The sequence below is a fragment of the Pleurodeles waltl genome, chromosome 2_1 (genome assembly GCF_031143425.1).
Source record: "Pleurodeles waltl isolate 20211129_DDA chromosome 2_1, aPleWal1.hap1.20221129, whole genome shotgun sequence".
In the NCBI taxonomy this organism is placed as follows: domain Eukaryota; kingdom Metazoa; phylum Chordata; class Amphibia; order Caudata; family Salamandridae; genus Pleurodeles; species Pleurodeles waltl.
In genome coordinates, this window is record NC_090438.1 from 353,883,151 (window position 1) to 353,906,936 (window position 23,786).

Consider the following 23,786-nt stretch of genomic DNA (forward strand, 5'->3'; position numbering starts at 1 on the left):
CCATATTTGTCTGCATCCGAAGAGCCAGAGCAGGTGGACGGACGTGCTTGACGTGCTTTCTCTTACTTGGCTCCAAAAGCATTGGGCAACATTGCGCTGCACATCAGGGTAGCAAACTAAGTCCTCAAAATTTGCAAGAAACCGAAACCTAGATTTTCCTTTTAGCCCCTAAATACCCTTCTGATTGAGATGTACACTATGCAAATGAATGTGACACAACATAACATGAAATAACTGTGAGCATTGGTTGAATTTCCACTAGACCAAATGAGAGATGGACTATATCACATGTGAATCATTCTAGTAACTTTCAAGAAAGGTAACAACTTACGCACTTAGAAAGTGTACAATTGAGGGAATATAAGCAAAGTCAGTAAAGAAGAAATGCAGCACTTGGAACATCCAAAAAGATAAAGCCAGTGATAACCTGTAGCAAAGAATTATGACATAAGTGTTACAGAATATTTGTGCACATGCCAATCAAAGGCGTCTGAAATGGTTTATAAGCACAAGAAAAATTAATTAATTATCTATGAATTGCATATTCAGTTGACCTGGAGGGTCACCAAACAAATTGTTATGAGGCTAGCTCAGCAGTCAAACACAAGGCACAAATTTGTTGTGTTCTGTACAAAACGTATCACATTACTTAAAGATAGTTCACAGGTGTCAGAGTCTGAGATTATTATAAAGATAGAGGATGACTTTTAGATAGCAACAAGATTGTAATATTTTTCAGTGAGCAAGATGAGCATTTCTCAGTAGCAAATATCTGAAAGAGAACTTTTAATAGTCATACCCATTTTCAGAGGACAAACATTGATACTGCATTCAATATTGCATCTCTACCAGCAGTAAGAGCAGCTTCATCACTCAGTGCTTGCTATGGCCTTGACTAACAATCCAGCTTATACTTTAGGATGCGTAATAATGCTTAACAAAGGATTAACATCAGCCAAACTAGGTTTGTACCATTCAAATACAGTTTGCAATTCTTAACTGAAAGTTTGAGGGTTATGTGATATAATAGGGAATATGATTTAATATTCATGATGTCACTTGTGGACCACTTTCATGAGCAATTATTTGGTCTCCATCCCAGTAGATTGATACCCTTACATGGGAAGAAAGACATCCAGTTGGATTTCAGAAATATCATTGGTGTTGCACTGTCCTCCTTGCTGGCAAGAGGAATGTGTTGATCATGCAATGGCACTCTCTCAAGCTCTCTCACCCTTGCTCGTACAGTCATTCTTAGACTTTGAATAATGGTCAAACTGGAAGCCGGACTCCTCCAATTTAATGCTTTGGGGTAATTGGGTAATGTATGAGATTGCATTGGTGGTTGCAATTGGGGTGTCATTATGTCCACCTGTCTTCTTATCCTCACTCCAGTTATGCTGTCACTTGCTGCATTCTCCGCCCTCACTGTGCTCACTTATGCTGAATTTCCTATGATGCCTCTGTTGGCCTATTGACTGGTACTGCTCTGTCCCCAGGCGTTCTTTATGGTGCACCCCCAGCATCAATTTCAGTACACATCTCTATACAATTAATAAACAGTCAGACACAATACATGCATTTCAAGGCATGTTGGTGCAGTTTGATCTGATGGGGATTTGAGCACTGGGATATGTTCTATCCAAGCAACACTCCTTCCCGCACACCTCTAGAAAAAATATCCCACCTTGCTTGTGTGGCACCAGGGGTTGTCATGTAGAGTCTGGTCCAGCTCTGCTACCTACATCTGATCAAGTGTGGACACTTCCTGATGGCAGAACACTAGGACCAGGAGGAAACTCTGTTCACTTTGCCAATCAAAATCTGATAGAGTTAATTAACAAAAGAAAAAAAACTCATAGTCTGTGATTATCAGTTCTTGTCGATCCAGGGGACCCACACCCCATCAAACCCTATCATACTCAGAATGCAAACAGATTTAAAACAACAACTTTATAAAATGAAGACATCACACAGATGTCCAAGTCTGAGATCATGATAAAGGAAGAAGACAACCTTAGTTATTAGAAAGTAAACTTTCAGCTGAGCAAACTGATCTTCTTTTGTTGCCTTGGGAGACAAAATGTGAAATAGAGGGTCTAAACATCATATACAGCCACTTCCTTTAGGCATGGTTAGCATGAATAAGAAAACAGGACTCCAGCAGCTATGCTTAGGCAATAAGTGCATTTAATACCAGTATATTCTATGGTCAGGAGTGAGTTTAACAAATATTTTAAAGTCCTTCTAGATGACATTTAGCTATTAATAGAATATCATCTGTCTACACAGAAACCTGACTGGGAGGTGAGAAACCTACTCTGACTTTCAGTAGATATTTTGTGATGCTGTTTGATTGCCTGCAGATAGTGAGAACTGGAACATAACGTCAAGTTTAAATGGAGTTCATTTGGCCTTCTCCTAAAGGCAGTGTTTGCATGGCTGGCTATGCTAAGACGTTTCAGTTGGCTAATGATAGGGTTGTACATGAAGGAGATACCATATGTTCCTTGAAGCAATTGTTGCTGCAGTCTATCAGGATTTTCCTTCAAACAGTAACACATGCATGGACTCCCTCTTCAGCTTCCCCATCAGTGCCACCCACAAGGTGGCTTGTGTGCACCAGATTTGGTTTCATAGGATAGAAGATGAGATTAAAGCTAAGTTATGCAGTCAACAGATATGTAGTAGAATTGGGGGCAGTGGAGGAACACTCAGATGAAGGTATCATTCCTCTCTACACAGTCTTACAGGTATGGAATGGAATTTGGGACAGTAGGGACCTACCCCCAAAAGAGGTCATTTACCCCTCTGCGCTTCACTTTTGCTTAGCTACCCCTCTGCTGCACTAACTAGACCCATGCCTTCCTCCTTTAGTCTACCCAGATTTACGCACCTGGTACACTATGACTGCTCCAAAGCATTGCTTCTGTCTCTGGTATGGCCCCAGTAAATTACAATTGAAACAGAAAGTTGATTCAAGATATAGAGATCTTCTCTGTACAACATTATTAGGACTGCTGCTTCATACTGCAGATCACACAGAAAGGCACTTGGCTCGGGTTGTTGGACTAGACAGCACCCTCCAGACAACTATCCATTTATAGCTCAGGAGGTTTTTGTGGGCTTGGTGGTGCAGGAGTAGTGAGATCAAAGCCAGGCATGTCAATTGAAAGCACCAAAACACATACTATGCTTTATTGCTAGATGTTGGAGCAGCAGAAGACTCACACATCCCTACGTTCCAATGTAGCACTCACTGCATCACACTGACATGGGTACCACCAGGTGCTCCAGCAGGTTCTACCATTGCAGGTTTAGGTTGCAGGCTATGTGGACTCTGCCCCAGAACATTTCAGGCAAAGGCTACCATCTTACTGCACATGACAATATGCCAATAGATAGGAAAAGAAACAGCTAAAATAAAAAAAACAAGCATTTCAGTCTAGAATTTCCAGTTGGAGCAGAATGAAGGCTGTTACACATATTGTAGTTTCCTATCACCTAACCCAAACCCCGGGTCACACTCTATGCACCGATCATGAAAGGAAATCTCCACACATCTGAGACACCATCTTCTTAGGCCTTCTCTTGTTTGACTTTAGTCTTGTGTCCCTGACTTACAATTATAAATTGAGAAAGGTGTGTGAAGCTATCTAGTCTGAGGATAATCTTCCCTCCCCATCCTTGCCTCTCTGTAACTTTCCTTTTTACTCGCAGCTACTACCATAGGGTTGTAATGAGTAGCAAAAAAGATATGAAGTGTAAGAGGCCAAAGCAAAATATTTGTACATCTTTTTGGAGTATTCAGATGAGCTTAGGTCTAATATATTTTTCATTCACCTATTTTCAATCAGCTTCAAAATATGCAGAAAAAATCTTCACAATAAAACTTACAATTATACATAGAAACGATTGGAAGAATGTATACAACAGAAACATGTATTAATTAAATCACTATATAAAATGTGTAATACTAATAACATTGTTCTACTGTGTGAAAAACTGTGAAAATAAATATTTCCTCCTCAAATCCTTTTGGGAGTGACAGAAATGCCCAAGCCTATTTATCAGATTAAACATCCTTAACGTTTGAGGATGTTGTGTCATCCTCCCAGGTTACATGGTAATCGTATTCCCTTTGTTCTAAAATTGATTAACATAAATCTCTTTACATAGAGTGATTGGTTTTCCTTCAAATGCAAGTTGAGTTAACTTGGTGCAGAGGAAAATACTAGATGTAGCTGAATATTAAGATGACAAGGCATTAGATCAAGCATGTAACACTGTTTTAATCCTTTTTTTAACGTTTTAGAACAGATACTGGATAGGTCCACCCACATATACCATTATTATGAACCAACTAGTAAATCATTTGGCTAAGCCGTAAGGCACTACTGATTGAATCATCAGCATTATATGAGTGAGCATATAATAAAAGCCCTAAGGAAATGCAGTAGGCGCGTGTATTTATTACTCCCAGATTAATAAAAGACTTACAGGTAATAATCATCTCAACCTTCCACTCGTCCTTTATGCACAGGATACCCATACACTGCACATTTTATATAACATCTCAGCATCTCCGCTCCGCCAACCTCGCCCCGGCAACCGTCCCATGCATCCGCAGAACTACAAACAGCAGTAGATCATTCTCGCACCTCTCTGCCAAAACCTGGAACACTCTTCCCACCCACCTACGCCAGACCAAAGACCTCCTTACCTTCAGGAAACTTCTCAAGACCTGGCTTTTCTAGCAGTAGCAGCACCTCCCCCTCCCCGCGTCTCCCCCTTTCCTCAGCGGCTAGAGAACCTTTATGGATGAGTAATGCGCTTTACAAATTCCTGATTGATTGATAGATAACACATTCCTACAAAACGTTGCTGAATAATGGTTTTCCTGATATATTCTTTGGAGAAATGAAATCCCACACCGACGCCAGTTAAAATCAGTTTCAAAGCATATGGTATCTGTTTGATGTGGATGGGCAAATATTTTAACTCAGTGCTCAGCAGAATTTGCCAGAAAATTTTCAAATCGACTGCTGTTTTACCTGAGATACAAGACTGGCAAATACAATAGTGACAGGCCATTAGCTAATGAAAGGGGCAAAAATGCCCGAACTCGAGAGAGAAAAGGGGGTACAGAGCTAAAGAAGGATTTCTGTACATCTACCGTCACATTTCATTTCTCCCACTCTTCTTTCAAGCTACATTTTACTAGAGCCCTTTGAAAAACTGACCATTGGCTGGTGATTTAGAGAATCTGGGAATGTTTGGAGCATGGATCAGCTTTGATTCCCCTCCGTACTGGCCTGCATATTTCTTTGCCAGCACTGCCAACTGTTCAAGCCCAGGTTGATTAAAAAGGAACTGAACAGAGGGCAAATAGACAGCAATAGACACAGAGAAACACAGACACATATACACAGATAAGCAAACTCATACAAACACACACACTGTTCCTGCATTCTCCTGCCTATCTACTACCAAATGTCCAATGTCTTGTCACATCAACATCGAAGGACCCACTGCTGGGTAGTCCAGAAAGAAGCAGTTAAAATGTGCATTTTGTAGTAGGAGTGCGTGGAGAGCAATTAGAACTGGAGTGATGTTCGTCAGAGTTGTTTTTGGCCTCGATTAATATGGCTGTGAGATGGACAACTATGTTCAAAGGTGTGAGGAATTACTCAAAGTCTTAAGAGAGAATTTCCAATATCAGTGCAAAAGAGTACTGGAGCCAAAGGATCCCCATCATACTTCCGACCAAAGCAATATGCAAATGGATACACAGTATGATTTTGAAAGTAAGAAGAACTTTAAAACAAATCAGTGATATGTGGGAAAATCTTCCCTCATTTCTGGTGATTAGGCCAGGTGCAGAACATGCCATTTACACCACAGCTACTGGTCTACAGTTTGAAACCTTGCAGACTATTATGGAAATAATGCTGAGCTATAAATTCAGAGGTGTGTTCAGTTGTGAGTTGGTGTTCATATTCATGTTCATTGTTCATATTAGCACAAATATTTGTTCTAATAGTATGGAGTCTATTTCTTGGTCATAACCTTCATTTTTGAAAAGTTTGCAGGCCCACCTTTGTCATCTGGAGAGATCTGCACACAAAAACTAGCACTTCATCACTTAGAAGTAAGCTAATAGTACGCAATTACTACATTGTGTACTTTGTTATCTCTTTCCTTATTCTATGTGGGTTATTCCTCATTTTGGATACTGACAACTTGTGGATATCTCTAATAATAGAGCCTCTTTTGAAAAACAGGTATAGTCTTCACTGTTTGACTATATAAATGTCCTGTGCCCCTTATTTCTCCATTTTTTTCCAGTCTCCATCCAGAGATAAGGAATTCATTTTCCTAAAACTGTTCATACCGCTGTACTGTTTTATGTTTCCTGAAACAATTGTCTATCCCTTAGCAGGTCTCTGCTGTACCAGAGAGCTCTGAACGCTCTGTGTTGTTCAATTTCATTTATATATCCAGTATGGTAAAGTGCTCAGCTCTGAGTCATTCAAACTCTTTGTACACAAACTATTGCAAAATGATCCTGTGATATCAGGAAAGTCAATTACATAGTTGGATGAAATGTCAAGCGGAATCCTCCTGATTTACATTTTTTGTTATTCTGAGAGGGCAACCAGCGATATAGCATCACCAATAAATAAATACATAAGTATTTCAGGCCAGTTGTGGGCACTGATATTTAGTACAGATAAAAGTGGACTTTTAACGATGTAATAGTAGTTACAACCTCCAAAAGAAAAAGTGATAGTTTAGACATAATTCAATATATGGATAACTAGCAACTTTAACTTGATGTCTATAATTTCTGAAAGATATTTAGCTTTAAGCTATTAAAAGCATTCAATAGGACTTAACGGCAGCACTGGTGGCAGGTTATTGTCAAAGAACTGGAGGTCGCATGTTCTACCACAAGAGTTGATATGTCACAGAGGTATTAGGGAGGAAGTCTTGGCAAGTGTGACAGATGGCCCGGTCCATGTAGGTGCCTCTTATTTACAGATGGTGAAGAGTCATGATGAGACTGAAGCTAAGAGGTAAAGCACAGTCAAACTGTACCTAGATGTAGTAGGTTTTGGTTGCAAATATTCTGGGTCTATTCCCCAAGGTAAACATACATGTCTAGATTTCTTCATGTGTAAATATACTCTTACACTTTGTAGGAACTTTAATAATTTTTTCTATCCACCATATGTAAGATTATTTCAAAGTGTAGACTTACATGTTTCCACCTTCTCAGGGTAGTGAGTGCAATATGCATACATGTAATTTATGACTGTAAATTTACTTCTAGTAACTTTACAATTGTATTTTACATTTTGCACAATTGTTGGAGACCTCTGCACTTGGGACAGAGACCTCCACAACTGGGACAGAGACCTCCACATGGAATGGAATAGGAGAATTTAATACACATGAACCAAATAGTGCAAACCTAACACCCAATCCTTTCCAACAACATAAATACTGCCCACATCATTTCTTCATTGCTCTCAATTCTTCTTTGCCTTTCTGATCCTGCAGCCATTGCATTCTTCCCAAGGGATGCAGACCCCACTTCTGAACAGGAAGATAAGTGTAACTTTAGAGGAGACAACCCTTGAAGTTAAATGTATGCTACAACACTACAAATAATTATATGCAATGCCTCCACTCACCCTCAGTGGAACACAGAAAGTAGTCTCATGGCAGGTGCTTTGGGGTTGAAGGAATGACTTGCAGGGGATATTAAGAAAGGCTGGCACAGGTTGCTCCAAGAAGGGCATCTGCATTCCATCTCTGTTGCATCCCTCTCAAGGACACTATACTCTCCACAATGCACCCCCACCTGCTGTAAGGGCTGCTTCCTTCCAACACTAATGTGGTGCTAGGTAACATTCTAAGTCCCCCTCTCTCTCTCTTTCACCAACCTACACACTTTATTTCTGTCCTTCCCATCCCTATATTTCTAGGCACATATCACAAATATACTCCTCATAACGCCCTCTGACACATACTCTATAAACACTTAGATGTTTTGTTTACCTTTCTTTTATTTATTCTCTTTTCATACAACACTCTTTAGAATAGATTGGTTGCTTTGACATGAGACATTGCAAGAGTAGCAGGGCAATACATGGGTGAGATATCACAACACAACTCAACTACACACACAGGTGTTTCCTTTTGCTAACATAATCACTATCACATTATAGGATATTTCTTTAATTTCTTTTGTTAAAGCTTCAACATTGTATTTTACAACATGTTTCTGCAGTCAAACCTTGTAGTCAGCCGTTTATATTTATATTGTTAAACTATTATACAATCATACACTTTTGTTTACACTTTTTGGGCCCTGAACATCCATCATAACATCTACTTTTCCTAGTACTGCAACAAAACATGGACTGGCACCACTGAGCATATGGTTGGTAGAAATTGGTAAGTTAAATATCTACTCTTTTGGCTTTGGGTCTATCTGTTTATTGAAGGCCACTTCACAGATGGGCAGCAGTCTTCCTCCAAAATCAGTTCTGAGGATGGTCCAGTCCCCAGTCATTAGCTAATCAGCAACAGATGCTTGTTCCTCTTAACCCCTTCCCCGCCACGGACGTAATGGTTACGTCCATGGCAGCGCCCCTGTGGCGCCATGGACGTAACCATTACGTCCTGAATGCTTCCCTCGGGAGAAGCGCTAGCGCTCCTCCCGAGGGCCGCCCCCCCACCCCCCTAGGTCAGGGCTGACCGGGGAATCCCTTCCCCTTCCAAGGGTCGCTCCCGGCGGGGGAGGGTGGGGGTTGGGGGGGCAAATTTATTTTAGGGCATTTCTGCCCCCCCCCTGGGGCCGGCTGAGCTACAGGCCAAACACCACAGGTAGGCACCTTGCAAAAAACACCTCTGTTTTCTGTGAAAAAATATGTTGTGTCCACGTTGTGTTTTGGGCCATTTCCTTTTGTGGGCGCTAGGCCTACCCACAGAAGTGATGTACCATTTTTATCGAGAGACTTAGGGGAACGCTGGGTGGAAGGAAATTTGTGGCTCCTCTCAGATTCCAGAACTTTCTGTCACGAAATGAGAGGAAAAAGTGTTTTTTGGGCCAAATTTTGATGTTTGCAAAGGATTCTGGGTAACATAACCTGGTCAGAGCCCCGCAAGTCACCCCATCTTGGATTCCCCTGGGTTTCTAGTTTTTAAAAATGCACTGGTTTGCTAGGTTTCCTCAGGTGTCGGCAGAGCTATGCCAAAATCCACAGGTAGGCACTGCTTTTTATAAAAAAATGTGATGTGTCCACGTTGTGTTTTGGGCCCTTTCCTTTCGTGGGCGCTAGTCCTAACCACACAAGTGATGTATCATTTTTATCGGGAGACTTGGGGGAATGCTGGGTAGAAGGACATTTGTGGCTCCTCTCAGATTCCAGAACTTTCTGCCACAGAAATGTGAGTAACATGTGTATTTTTAGCCAAATTTTGAGGTTTGCAAAGGATTCTGGGTAACAGAACCTGGTCCGAGCCCCGCAAGTCACCCCTCCTTGGATTCCCCTAGGTCTCTAGTTTTCAGAAATGCACAGGTTTGGTAGGTTTCCCCAGGTGCCGGCTGAGCTAGAGGCCAAAATCTATAGGTAGGCACTTCGCAAAAAACACCTCTGTTTTTTTCCAAAATTTAGGATGTGTCCACGTTGCGCTTTGGGGTGTTTCCTGTCGCCGGCGCTAGGCCTACCCACGCAAGTGAGGTATCATTTTTATCGGGAGACGTGGGGGAACACTGGGTGGAAGGACATTTGTGGCTCCTCTCAGATTCCAGAACTTTCTGCCACAGAAATGTGAGGAACATGTGTTTTTTTAGCCAAATTTTGAGGTTTGCAAAGGATTCTGGGTAACAGAACCTGGTCCGAGCCACACAAGTCACCCCTCCTTGGATTCCCCTAGGTCTCTAGTTTTCAGAAATGCATAGGTTTGGTAGGTTTGGTAGGTTTCCCTAGGTGGCGGCTGAGCTAGAGGCCAAAATCTACAGGTAGTCACTTTGCTAAAAACAGCTCTGTTTTCTGTGATATGTCCACGTTGTGTTTTGGGGCATATCCTGTCGCGGGCGCTAGGCCTACCCACACAAGTGAGGTATCATTTTTATCGGGAGACGTGGGGGAACGCTGGGTGGAAGGAAATTTGTGGCTCCTCTCAGATTCCAGAACTTTCTGCCACAGAAATGTGAGGAACATGTGTTTTTTTAGCCAAATTTTGAGGTTTGCAAAGGATTCTGGGTAACAGAACCTGGTCCGAGCCCCGCAAGTCACCCCTCCTTGGATCCCCCTAGGTCTCTAGTTTTCAGAAATGCACAGGTTTGGTAGGTTTCCCTAGGTGGCGGCTGAGCTAGAGGCCAAAATCTACAGGTAGTCACTTTGCTAAAAACAGCTCTGTTTTCTGTGATGTGTCCAGGTTGTGTTTTGGGGCATATCCTGTCGCGGGCGCTAGGCCTACCCACACAAGTGAGGTATCATTTTTATCGGGAGACGTGGGGGAATGCTGGGTGGAAGGAAATTTGTCGCTCCTCTCAGATTCCAGAACTTTCTGCCACAGAAATGTGAGGAACATGTGTTTTTTTAGCCAAATTTTGAGGTTTGCAAAGGATTCTGGGTAACAGAACCTGGTCCGAGCCACACAAGTCACCCCTCCTTGGATTCCCCTAGGTCTCTAGTTTTCAGAAATGCACAGGTTTGGTAGGTTTCCCTAGGTGGCGGCTGAGCTAGAGGCCAAAATCTACAGGTAGTCACTTTGCTAAAAACAGCTCTGTTTTCTGTGATGTGTCCACGTTGTGTTTTGGGGCATATCCTGTCGCGGGCGCTAGGCCTACCCAAACAAGTGAGGTATCATTTTTATCGGGAGACTTGGGGGAACATAGAATAGCAAAACAAGTGTTATTGCCCCTTGTCTTTCTCTACATTTATTCCTTCCAGATATAGGGGTGTGTGTAAAAAAGACATCTATTTGAGAAATTCCATGTAATTCACGTGCTACTATGGTCACCCCGGAATTCAGAGATGTGCAAATAACCACTGCTCCTCAACACCTTATCTTGTGCCCTTTTTGGAAATGCAAAGGTTTTCTTGATAGCTATTTTTTACTCCTTATATTTCAGCAAATGAATTACTGTATACCCGGTAATGCTGAAAACGCACTGCAGGGTGCAGCTCATTTATTGGCTCTGGGTTCCTCGGGTTCTTGATGAACCTACAAACCCTATATATCCCCGCAACCAGAGGAGTCCAGCAGACGTAACGGTATATTGCTTTCGATAATCTGACATTGCAGGGAAAAGTTACAGAGTAAAAAGTAGAGAAAAATTTATGTTTTTTTCACCTCAATTTCAATATTTTTCTTTTTCAGCTGTTATTTTCTGTAGGAAACCCTTGTAGGATCTACACAAATGACCCCTTGCTGAATTCAGAATTTTGTCTACTTTTCAGAAATGTTTAGGTTTCTGGGATCCAGCATTGGTTTCATGACCATTCCTGTCACTGACTGGAAGGAGGCTGAAAGCACAAAAAATTGCACAAATGGGGTATGCCCCAGTAAAATGCCAAAATTGTGTTGAAAAATTGGGTTTTCGGATTCAAGTCTGCCTGTTCCTGAAAGCTGGGAAGCTGCTGAGTTTAGCACCGCAAACCCTTTGTTGATGCCATTTTCAGGGGAAAACCCACAAGCCTTCTTCTGCAGCCCCTTTTTCCAATTTTTTTGAAAAAAACGAAATTTTCACTGTATTTTGGCCAATTTCTTGGCCTCCTTCAGGGGAACCCACAAAGTCTGGGTACCTTTAGAATCCCTAGGATGTTGGAAAAAAAGGACGCAAATTTGGCTTGGTTAGCTTATGTGGACAAAAAGTTATGAGGGCCTAAGCGCGAACTGCCCCAAATAGGCAAAAAAAGGCCTGGCACAGGAGGGGGAAAAGGCCTGGCAGCGAAGTGGTTAAGCAAGACTCATGTCCATATGTTCCTCAGTTAACAGGCATCTCTATATGTGATCTCCCGCACTCTCCTCTGATGAAGGTGCATCTCCAGTCGCTGGCATTCATCTTAGGTAGAAAATAACTTAGTGAAAAAACAAGTATTCAGGAAGATGGAGAGGGGTTGGCATTGTCTAATGCTTCTGGCTGGGATTAACATTTTTCCAACAACAATCTAATGCACAAGAGGATATTCATGCAATGGGGCCGCTCTCCAAGAGATACTTTTCTCCCTGAAAGGACTCCCCCAGATGATTAACAGGCAGATCCGTGACTTGGACAATATTGTGAATTGTTACAAAGACATGGCAAAGATGCACCAAGAACATCTTCAACATTTGAGGGACGTGCAAGGCAAAATACATTGCCCATGAAGATGATAGAGGCAAAAAGCAAAACATGCCAATATCATTCTTTTCAGATAATGTGCAGATAATCCTACAAGGGCACCACAAACTAGGGCGAAACAAGACGAGCACCCTCCCACCTGTAGTGCTTAGGCAGAGTAGTAGGATAAGCCTCCCAATTAACTTTGCTTTGTGGAATTTCTCAACTCTATCCCTTACACATTCGCCGAAAACCTTTTGGGAAAACAGAATGCTGAATACCATTTTTTTATTAAAAGAAACTGTGTCTATATTTTACCTGTATTGAATGTTTAATGCTGAAGTTAATACATAGGAACATTTTATGTTCTGTTTTTTGTTTACCTTTAAGGTGTGTTGCATTAAAAATGACTTAATGATAGTAAAAGCATCTTTTAAATAACTACACATTTCATTTGTAACATACAGTGCATTAATCTGCAAACATTTTTTTTTTTAAATTGAGGAAGACAGTGCTTTATTTTTTATTTTTTAAATATTTTAAAAAATGTTTTTTTTTTTTCAAATATTACTTTGGAACAAAGTATAAATAGTCCTTGGGATCGAGTAAACTTAAATAAAATTGAGCTTTACTCCAGAGGGTAAATAGAAACTTTAAGAAGGGTAGGCAAATAATAGAAACACACGTGGAAATGTTAAGGGAAGATGTCTACATACAAAGGGGAACAATTAAAAAAGTATGCAAAGAATAAAAAAGGCCATACTTAAAAATAAAAAAAATTGCCCAAAAGTCCTGAAGTTCTGAATCAAAGTTTACTATCCGAAAGTGTGCTACAGTTATTCCCCCAGGCCACATGGGCCTGTATGAATCACATTTCTGGCTTGGGGCAAAACCTCCAGGCCACCCTGTTTCACTTTTTACCTACAACATTGATAAGTCCTTCTCTGATGTGGATGCTAAATACCTGACAATGGCAGGACAAGACATCCCAGAGGACGAAGGAAAGACAGAGCTAACAGGAGTGCTTGGCCTAGCATCCTTGGTGTGGTTTTCCCCTAACTCTTTGCTTTCAGACCTCCTGTTTTTTGCTACCCTTGGTAGCGACTTAGATGTTGGCGGAGGGGAATACTCTGTCACAAACGTGACAAGTATTCCGTCCATTGTATTACGATCCCATTCTATCCTACGGGTTCATATTATGGTGGACGGGATATCTGTCACTTTTGTGATGGAGTATTCCATCCTCCAACATTTAATCAGGCCCTTAGTTTTTGCTGGCCTTAGGATTCTGCACACTTTACCACTGCTAACCAGTGCTAAAGTGTGTGTGCCCTTTCCATAAAACATAGTAACATTGGCTATGTCCAATTGGCAAATATAATTTACTTGTAAGTCCCTAGTAAAGCGGCACTACATGTGCCCAAGGCCTGTAAATGCTTCTAGTGGGTCTGCAGCACTGGTTGTATTACCCACCTACGCAGCACTTTAAACATGTCTCAGTCCTACATTGGAGAGCAGTGTGTGCAGTTTAAACTGTCACTTCCATCTGGCAAAGTAAACCTTACTTTTTAATACATATATTTTACCCCTGGGGTAGGCCCAGGACAGCCTGCAGACAGGGCGCAATGTATTTAAGAAGTAGGCATTTTCTTGCTTAAAACATTCTGTGACTCTGCCTGCTTGTGGATTCCCTGTCTGGGTCAGTTTGTCAGTTAGGCTGTTTGTGAATCCCCTCTAGACAGTGAGACAAGGGGAGCTGAGGTTTAGCCTGCATATCCTGATGGGCCAGCTGTGCTAAAGTGGAAAGAGGAGTGGTCACTTACACCTGAATGGGCTGTGCCTGCCCTCTCACAATGCAGTCTCCAACTCCATGGTATGTGTCTGGTGCCTGGCCTGGGCAAGGCAGGGTCTTGTGAACAACAGAGACTTTTCTTTGAAGCTTGCCTACTTCAACGACAGAAAGGGGTATAAGTAGTGGACACAAAACCCCAGACTTCTGATTTCTTCAAGATCACTTCTGGATTTAAGAGGAACCTCTGCCAAGAAGAAGAGCTGAAGAGCTGAGGAGAAGGGATGCCACTGCCTGTGACTGTGCTTTGTTGGGCTATCCTGCAGTTGCTTCTGTCTGTGAAAGGGGACAGAGACTGGACATTGTTGTGCATTCCTGCTTGTGAAAAATCTTCAAGGACTTGAATTGAGCTTGCCTCCTGTTTTGAAGTCTCAGGGCCATCCAAGACTTCCTCTGTCAGCACCTAGACCTTCTGCTGAGACTCCTGCCCTGCCAAGTGGTGCCCTATGCAGTCCCTGGGCCCTTGAAAGGTGAAGTTGACAGAACAAGAGCTGAAATCCACACACAAAATGCTGTCCGGGTAAATTTTCGACACACTATCTGCAACGCGGCTGATAAACGATGCACCGCTGGCTTTGTGGCTGAAATCGACGCTCCACCTGCATCGCGGCTGGGAGATCGATGCACCCTGGCTGGATAAACGAAGCGCAACACCAACTTACAGCTGCTGATAATGATGCAAACCCCATACAGTGCAGTTCTTCCAACACCATGCAACCAGATTTCTCAGGCATCGTCCCTGGGTGTCAAAGTCATCCTGACCCTGCACAGATCCGAGGCGCCCTATCCGGAAATCGATGCATCGCTGTCTTGCGAGGGAGAAAAATGATGCATCGTCGACCCGACCAGAGAAGAAACGACACATGGACGCACTAACGATTAAGGAATCGACGCATCGCTGACTTTTCTGACTCACGCTCGCTTGTGTGGCTTTATTTTTTAAGCAAGCCAGGTACTTTGTGCAAAATCAACGTTTCCATTGTTTTCTATTTCTTATTGTTTTGAAAATTAATATCTTGACTTGGGTATGTTGGATTTTTGTTGTTTTGGTCTTATTTAATTTAGATAAATATTGCCTGTTTCTCTAAACTGGTGTGGTGTCCATTCTGAAGTGTTTTCACTGTATTACTGTGTGTGTTGGTACAAATACTTTACACATTGCTTCTGAGTTAAGTCTTCCTGCTTGCGCCAAGCTACCAAGGGGGTGAGTGGGGGTTAACCAGGTGTGTTTCTCCTTTGTCCTGACTAGAGTGAGGGTCCTTGCTTGGGCAGGGGGTAACCTGACTGCCAACCAAAGACCCCATGTCTAACAACATAATTGTTTTACTTATGCCTTTTTAAATGTGGGCACACCTTCCTGATCTGATACTAATATACCATTACAGGCCTGAAGTCCAGGAAGCAAAGTGAATGATGGTGTCTGTCATGCTAGCACAGTCAGTTTTTTTTTTAGAGATGGAGCCAATAGTGCAGAAATGCCCCATTGCTAATTCTCCTCTGTTTTGAGTGTGTGATTAATACTAAGCCATTTACGGGTCTCATTGAAATCACCAGTGAGGAGTGTGGAACAGTTAACATTACTCTGGACCAAGTAACCGTACAGAATTTGTATTGCTGGTAATTTACTACACCACATGAAATAGTTTGATAAAAAGTCCAGTGAGGGATGAGAGAACTAACCCTAAAGTACTGGGAGTGAGGTAACATGTGAGGTCACAAGCAGGACATGGAGAGAGTGCTAGTTATAGTTAGAAAATTCACTGATAAAAACAAAGATAAACGTGAGCTTATAGTTAAGTATGGTAATAATATTTTACTATACATTAAGGAAAATCCTTAGTAATTCACTGAAAAAAAGAATGGTAAAGTGACATTTTAGATAGACAAAAATGCCTGTTAAAGCAGAACTGAGACTCATCAGTTATAGTTAACAGAATAATTATTACTCATGCCCTGCCCACTCACTTCTTATAACTTCACAACTTCACATATTACATCACTCGTGAAAAGTTCTATGACATCATTGAAAACATCACTAATGACATCTATAATAACACCAGCATGACGGGGGGTGCGAGTTACACTTTCTTCAGTTAAAATGCAGGAGGCCTTCCTAATGCTCTGCATGGGATACTGTAGGCCAGCACCACACTTTGAAAAATGTTCCAGCTCCAAGCTCCACTGGAGTTCACCATCCACCACTTTTATGGGGTGGATCAATATATTGGCCACAATCCAATATCAAATGGTGCGGTCAAAATCTTGATGTTTACAAGCAATTGCTGTTATTACATTAAACATCAGCGCTGCCTCATATCCATTAAAGCTAGGTAGATCACCAAAGTTTGTTATTCTAATAATTTGGAAGCACTGTTCTGGGGGTGGTGTTGCTGTTCCTGTGAGTGACTGTGGCTCATGCTGAAGTGCATTAATGACTGTTTTGGTTCCTTTTTGGCTGTTTTAGCTATAGGAGTGCAGTTTCAGAATAGGAAAGGGCTTACTCATGTGGGTAGCTGCATGCCCAGTCATGGTTCGCTGTGATGTACAAGGGCAGGGTAGCACATGAGGGGGTACAAACATTTTATTTACATGAAAAAATAAATAAAAACGTACCTGCTCTGCCGCCGCGCCGGTCCTCTTTCCTGGTCACTGCAGGCAGGCAAAGGATCCCAACCTGCTGACTCAGCCAATCCTAATGCTGCATGAAAACAGCATTAAGGTTGGCCAGAGCGCCCAGCCAGGGCACTCCCAGACAGACTGGAAGCCTGTGCCTGCTCTCTCCAGAGCAGGCCAGCCAAACACACATGCGCACTGAGGGGAGTGCACAGTGCTCTCCCCTGAAACGTGATGGGAGGCTGTTGAGCATGTAATATTCTGGTTTTTAAATTAATTGTAGTAATATAGTTCCTCTTGAACTGAAATGGAACAAGTCCATGAGAGGCAAAATTATATGGAAATAGTCAAAAGGGCTAATCTATGATATGATTATTAATGTCACAAGCCAATGGATGAAAGAGGCTGGCCCACATAGACTAATGGTTAAAGAGTGCTAACCCAAAGCCCAGTCTATGTATATTTCTGGGCCAGCTTAAGTGCTTGTGGCACCCTGTGTGACAGTCTTTTTTGGCACCCTTTACCTCAAGACCACCTCCTTGTATTCACTAAACTGGCAACTGTGTCCCTCATCTCTCTATAGCCCCCTTTCACATACATGTATTTGTTTTAAAGCACTTGTAAAGGCTGGCTTTACTAATCTACTCAGCTATCCACATAAAATATAGTTCTGTTCTTTGCAGCAGGTACATTAACCATCTATGCTACTTTATGGTGTGTCAAAGATGCTGCTAGACAAAACTCCCATCTCTCTCCCTAGCAGGAACATTATTGACAAGCCGTATCTTGACATTTTAATTGTTTCCCGAAGGCTGGACGAATAAGAAACTTTTCAGTAGTTGCTTTTAAATCACATGTTTCATAAGTTATTGTGAAACACCCCCCTGAGGTCAGCGTCCCCAATGCAGGTGAGCACCCAGTGCGGTTGCACTGCTCACACTGCCCTAAAGCTGGCCCTGGTATATTGTATGCACCTGATTCAACAGACAGCTCTGCTAGCAAGTAAGCCCTAGAAACAGCACGATGTGCTGCTATGCACGGTTGTCTTTTTTTTTCTCTTCTCATGGATGTTTTACTATTTTTAGGTCAAGCCTGCAGGCAGCGCGCATGCGCTGTCGCTATGGCGACGATCTATTGTATCTTAGGAAAAAAAGAACTCTACAAAAAGGGGCTTTTAGCCCGCCCATCACTTAAAATTTGCTACTACCATTAAGACTATTGTTTGCTGCCTTCTAATTCGGCAGTCCATGGCATGCCGTCACTTCTTTGTCGCTGTGTGGAGCATAGCCGAAGAACAGATTAATTTAATTAGTCTTCCTCCGCCCCGCTCACTGCGATCAAGGTACTAGTTCTTTTTGTTTTCTAATTTTAAGTAGCGCAAACTCGGCCCAATTAAGTGACGGTTTACTTGTTTAAAGTAGGCAATAATGTGATTTCCCTTCTATGCCGTGCAGACGCGATGCATACCTATAAAGCTGTCTGTTCAAAGAGCGATTTCGGGTAAAGTTGGTATTTTTTTCATGTCATAAATACTTCCCCGTAAATCACATGCAAGTCTGGAGGCCACCCTGTCACTTTAAGCCAACACATAGGTTTCATTCAGCGCAGGACACGTCAAACATTTTACAGCCTTGTTTCTAATTCTGAAAGACTTGTTTATAGTTCGGGTCCATATTCCCGTTCAATTAACATATGCTTTAGGTTTTACTTTAGTTCTTCTTTCAAATCTTCGAGGTTACACTGAAAGTGTTTAGGAGAAAACATATAAAATTAACTAACTTTTTCCCACAGGAGGTCAATTTGCTACTGTAGACAGAACCATGTGCGAGGTTTAAGTTTCTTCAGAAGCTGCTGCAGTAAGCAATTATAGCTTTCCTGGACATATTAGGATTTTCATTTTAGAATAGAATGCACCATCATGATAAAAATACTTACTTTAAGATAAACTGGTCCAAGCAAAATAGTCACTTTGAGTAACCAACATTAACTCTGCTTTATTGTGGTGCCTTTTCATATCAGCTCCTCCTCTGTGTTCCTCCTTCAGTAATTAAGGCAATTTAATAATTTTATGAAAATGATAGCTAAAGCAGAAGTTCCATCACTCACCCTTCGACCTCAGTGATGTACCAGGAAGTGAGGTCGCTAGAGCTTTGATAAAAGGTCTTCATATGTTTATCCAACCTGTTGCTACTAAGAACTAGAGTTTGGGGGTTATAGCATATTATAAAACAGCCTCCTAAATCTAAACTGCTTTACATTAGTTATATTGGTTAAATTATAGGGCTTCAGATTGATGAACATTCGAGTCAATGCACTGTAAAAGGCAATATTTGTAGACCACATTACACAGCTTGTTGGCGCTTCTATAACCTTTAATAAAAATGGCAATATATATTTCAACGTAACAAAAAAGCAAACAAAGCCAAAATAATTGCATGGTTAGGTAAGAGGTTGTATTGAAAATAGTTATGGATATTAGATATATTTATATGCATACCTGCCATGCCAGTGAAAATAAATGTGTCCAAATAAAACAAGTGTACTAATACACACACCTCACTCATTTATCAATAAAGTGCAAAACTCACACAGTATATCTTACTCTAGAACATTAACTTCATTACCTACCAGTCAGGAAATTAAGTTCTTCTGATACCTATTGTTTTGCATCCCAAGGTGTAGACACTCCAGGAAAGGAGGTCTCCACTTCTAAATTCTGGCAGCCAAAGCATGGAACCTTCTCCAGTTGAGTTTACGCACCACACACGATCAAGCACTTTCTTAAAAATTCAGAAAAACTTGTTTATTTTTCACTTGTTCATTTTTAGGTTTTAGTACTGGTTTCCATTTGTCTTCTACAGCACCAGGACACGTCTTTGGAACAGATGTTGGCCTCTCAATCTCATTCATTCAATCAATCATTCCTCTTTCTTGTCAGAGTACGGTATGACTCATTTGAGAAAACAATGGTGATTGTCTCACAGATTACGATCTATAATCAACTACAGCAGAAAACAGCTGGGGCCTTGCAAACAAAGCTTCGTTATTTATTGTGATTTTATGTCACTACATGAATTTACCCTCTTTAGCTGTGGATAAGGATGCATGACATTGTTTATAACTGCTGCGCACTAACAAAAGAGCATGGCATAAACCAAACATGCAGCTATGCAGAGGGCTCTTAAGGAAGTGGAGGGGCTTCATGACTCATTCAAGGCTCTTCCTTTCATGAGTCATGGCCCCTCCCCACTCTCAACAATGTTAATAACTAGAATATTACACTTGAGAATCTGTGTGTGTGTTTGTATCAGCGCCACTGGAATTATGCGACAGGAGAGGGCTAAATTATGCGGCAAGTCTGACTAAATTAAGTGGCAGGAAAATTCAAATTATGCTTCATAATGCAGCACATTTTGTGATGGTATTATTTAATTGTCATTTTTAGGTCGAGCTCGCAAGTGCTCTGATGTGTTGTAATCTATTGGTGGGCTTTTAACCACGCCCACCGCACACCCATCACTATCACTCGTTCATAGGCTTGCCTTTCAAAACTCCTCTTTGGGGCTATTTTGTTACTGCTTTGGCCATCTACCCTATTACATGGATAATTGCACATTTGGCGATTCGTTTGACGGCAAGCAAACTTCTTTTTCTTTTGTGTCTCTCCTTCACGCTCATGGCGGCCGTGGCGCTTTGAATTGGCTCGCTTGTGTCAACTGTTCTTGATATGTTTAGGTGACCCTTGTAGTTTATTTCCCTTGTTACTCCTCCGTGGCTGTCTTGTGCCTTCTTGGGGGGAAATTGTGTTAGCCAGCCAGCAACTTTGATGGTGGGGTGGTGAAAGTGGTATTCTATTGCAATTAGCATGGCAGATTTAAATTAGATTGCTAAATGGCAACATTTTCATTTTTGGCTGCAGTTAGAGGAAGAAGGTAAATAGGAGTGCTTTATTTATATAGGGCCACTAGAATTATGTGGCAAGAAAAGTCCAGTTATGAAATTACAAAGCCAATAGCTCTAACTCAAGCAAATGCGAGACCTATTGCATTGCAAATGCTTGCTATCTAGACAATTAAGGCACTAACACATAATACCAGCTTCTTTGTTTTTAAACGTTTTTAGTGCATTCAGGGGATGATTGGTTTCTCCCAAAAACATAATATTATTAGGTAATGATAATTTTGCAACACGTTTTGTAAAAAAAATCTAATGCTAAACAAACGTTAAGAGCAAATAATGCTTCTGAAAAGAAAACACTGTGCCCAACTGACTTAGAAACACACATTTTAACAAGACATCTTTGAAAAATTTGTGGTGGGTTTTGAAAGGCAAGTGATTTGCTAGTTCTGATTACCTCGGGCAAAAAAAAGCTATAAATAATATTTTTACAGTGCCTTTTTCTTATCACATTACGAATTTAATGTGCAATTCTTTATAACGTTTCAGTTCGTTATTGAGACTAGCTTTTAAACATAGAATTAAGTGTTTCTTGAACTCTGTCTTTTTAAGTAAAAATGTCGTTCTCTGTGAATAAAATAACTTGTTCTAAATCCCAAATCTTGTCAACTATACTTGGCTGAAAAGTTTCATTTAAACTTCAAGTGTCTGTTCACTTTGTCTCCTTGCAGATATGAGTATTTCAACACTAAATACCTGCAAAAGATTCTTCTCAATGATCACAGCCAGCCAAGCTCCAGCATTGTGCTCCTGTATCAGAAACTTGAGAAGAAACATGCAATTGAACTTGCAGAATCCGGACACTTATCTCATGCACCCTCCACCATGTCTTTAAAGTAAGTGCGCCTCCTACACAAATGGAAGGAGAAAAATAATTAAAACTGCAGAGAAAGTCTATGAGCAATGCAAGAACTAATCAAGAAGGACATTGAATTTGTGCATGCTGGGTATATTTCTGGAAGAAGTTGCTTACGGTGTACTGTAATTCCAATTTTAGGTAAATGACAGCAGTTATCTAGGAGGGCAAGCGGCGAGAGTCCTTCTTGATTTCTTCCTCAGCTCTTGGTGGCCTTAGACAATGCGTCTCATCTCTCCCTCCTTCCTTGTTTCTAGCAGTCAAGGGTAACCTTGGCGTTCTGCAGTGAATTGCCTTTCGATATTGACAGAATAAGAAGCCACAGAGTTAAAATCGTTTTGATCCATCTTTATCCGGTTGTTTACTTGGTCCTACTGGGGCCTAACCTCACCTCCACGTTGCTCAGTCTCTACAAGACTGCTTCTGTACAACTCTAAAGGAAGCACGGATTTTTTTTTCTTTCATATGCTAATAATACTAAACTCGTTTTGAAGATGCTTTTAAAAGCTGTTTGAACAGTGAGACTGTATGGATGTTTTATAATGATCTCAAACTAAATGTAGATAAAATGGAAACTTGTGTTTGGTGCTTAGAGTTTAATCTGGATAAATACCTGGTGAATTTAATCCTCAGGAACAACCTCACTCCCTAGTTGAGGCTGCATTTAATTTAGAGATCATTTAAAAAAACAGTTTACATTAAACTCCGAGCTAGGTAAACTCTATGTCTTCCTTTCTTGTGTGTAGGATCCTGAGGAAAATATTTCTGCTGCTTCCTCAACCTGTATTAGAGCAAGAAGGAGAAATGAGTCACAGAGTCCTGACTACCCAACCTAGACAACTGGGACAGAAGCATACTGGCTATTTAAACTAGGGACATAAAGTCCTAATAGACTCAAATCTATTTCATTTTTTAACTCTGCGCTTGACATATGAGAATATATAATTCTTAGTAGCCATCTGCTGTTTGAACCCAGATTTTTGGCAGGGAGACCATGATTCATTTTAAAAGTGCCTGAATGTTTCTGCACCTGTGCCTCTGTTTGCCAATACTATTGAGCCTCTTCTTGCCTCATTGCCTTGGCCGTCATAGCTGTATATGTGTTTGGATATTGATAACCCAGTGTCAATGTATGTGACTGACTGTTTCAATGTCAAATTAGGCCTTCCCACCTTGTGTTCAAGTCTGGGCTGCTTGTGTGTCACTTTTTAAGTCTCTTAGGGCCAGATGTAGGTAGATTCCAATTTGCGACTTGCAAATTGCGAGTCAGAGTGACTCGGAATTTGCAAGTCGCAAATTGGAATGTTGGATGGTGTCCCTGACACCATCTGCGACTCGCAAGGGGGTCGGAAAGGTCCACCTCATTAATATTCAATTTGCGACCCCCTTTCGAGTGGCGGCATTCACAGGGTTGGTGGCCTGCTGCGGACAGCAGACCACCATGTCTGTGGCTGCTTTTTAATAAATAATTTTTTTTTGTAATGCAGGCCATTTTCCTTAAAGGAAAATGAGATGCATTACGAAAACGAAAAATGAAACATTTTCGTTTCAGTTTTTCAGAGCAGTGCCTGCTCTGAACAAATGTTTCCAGTTCCATTCACAAAGGGGAAGGCGTCCCATAGGGACCCCTCCCCTTTTGCGAATGGGTTACCACCCATTTCGAATGGGTGCAGACTGCGATTGGTTTGCAATCCCGTTCGCGGTCACAAAGCAATCTGGCATTGCAATTGCGACTCGCAAACCCGTTTTGCGATTCGGTAACCAGGTTACCGAATCGCAAAACAGGTTTTGTGCATTGCAAAGTGCATTTTGCACGTCGCACACAGCGAAATTCGCTGTTTGCGACGTGCAAACTGTTTCCTACATCTGGCCCTTAGTCACTTGCTCCCCACCCACTTTGTTTGATTTCCATGTCACTGCTCAAGTTCCATAGTCCTGGTATTCCTTTCCTAACATCTGTCCATGTTTCTGCCTGACTGAGTGTCCATGTTTTTACATACCTGACGCAATGTCTCCCTGTCTCAGAGTCTGTGACTGTTGCTAATATCCATGACCCAGTACCTATGTCTGTGTTTCATCACTTCAGTGTCCCTGTTTGTGTCTCCCTGTCCCTCATCAGTTTCCAAGTACCCTACATTCTTGTTTGTATCCATGTTTCTCAATCA

At 41.5% G+C, this 23,786-nt stretch overlaps 1 protein-coding gene across 1 annotated transcript in view; it reads left to right on the forward strand.

Annotated features, from left to right (window-relative positions):
• Positions 1–23,786, forward strand: part of LOC138259736 (sodium/hydrogen exchanger 2-like) — a 503,208-nt gene that overhangs the window by 409,923 nt on the left and 69,499 nt on the right. Inside the window, exon 8 of the mRNA XM_069207631.1 lies at positions 21,437–21,601. Within this exon, the coding sequence (XP_069063732.1) occupies positions 21,437–21,601 (165 nt within the window). The remainder of the gene's footprint in view (positions 1–21,436; positions 21,602–23,786) is intronic.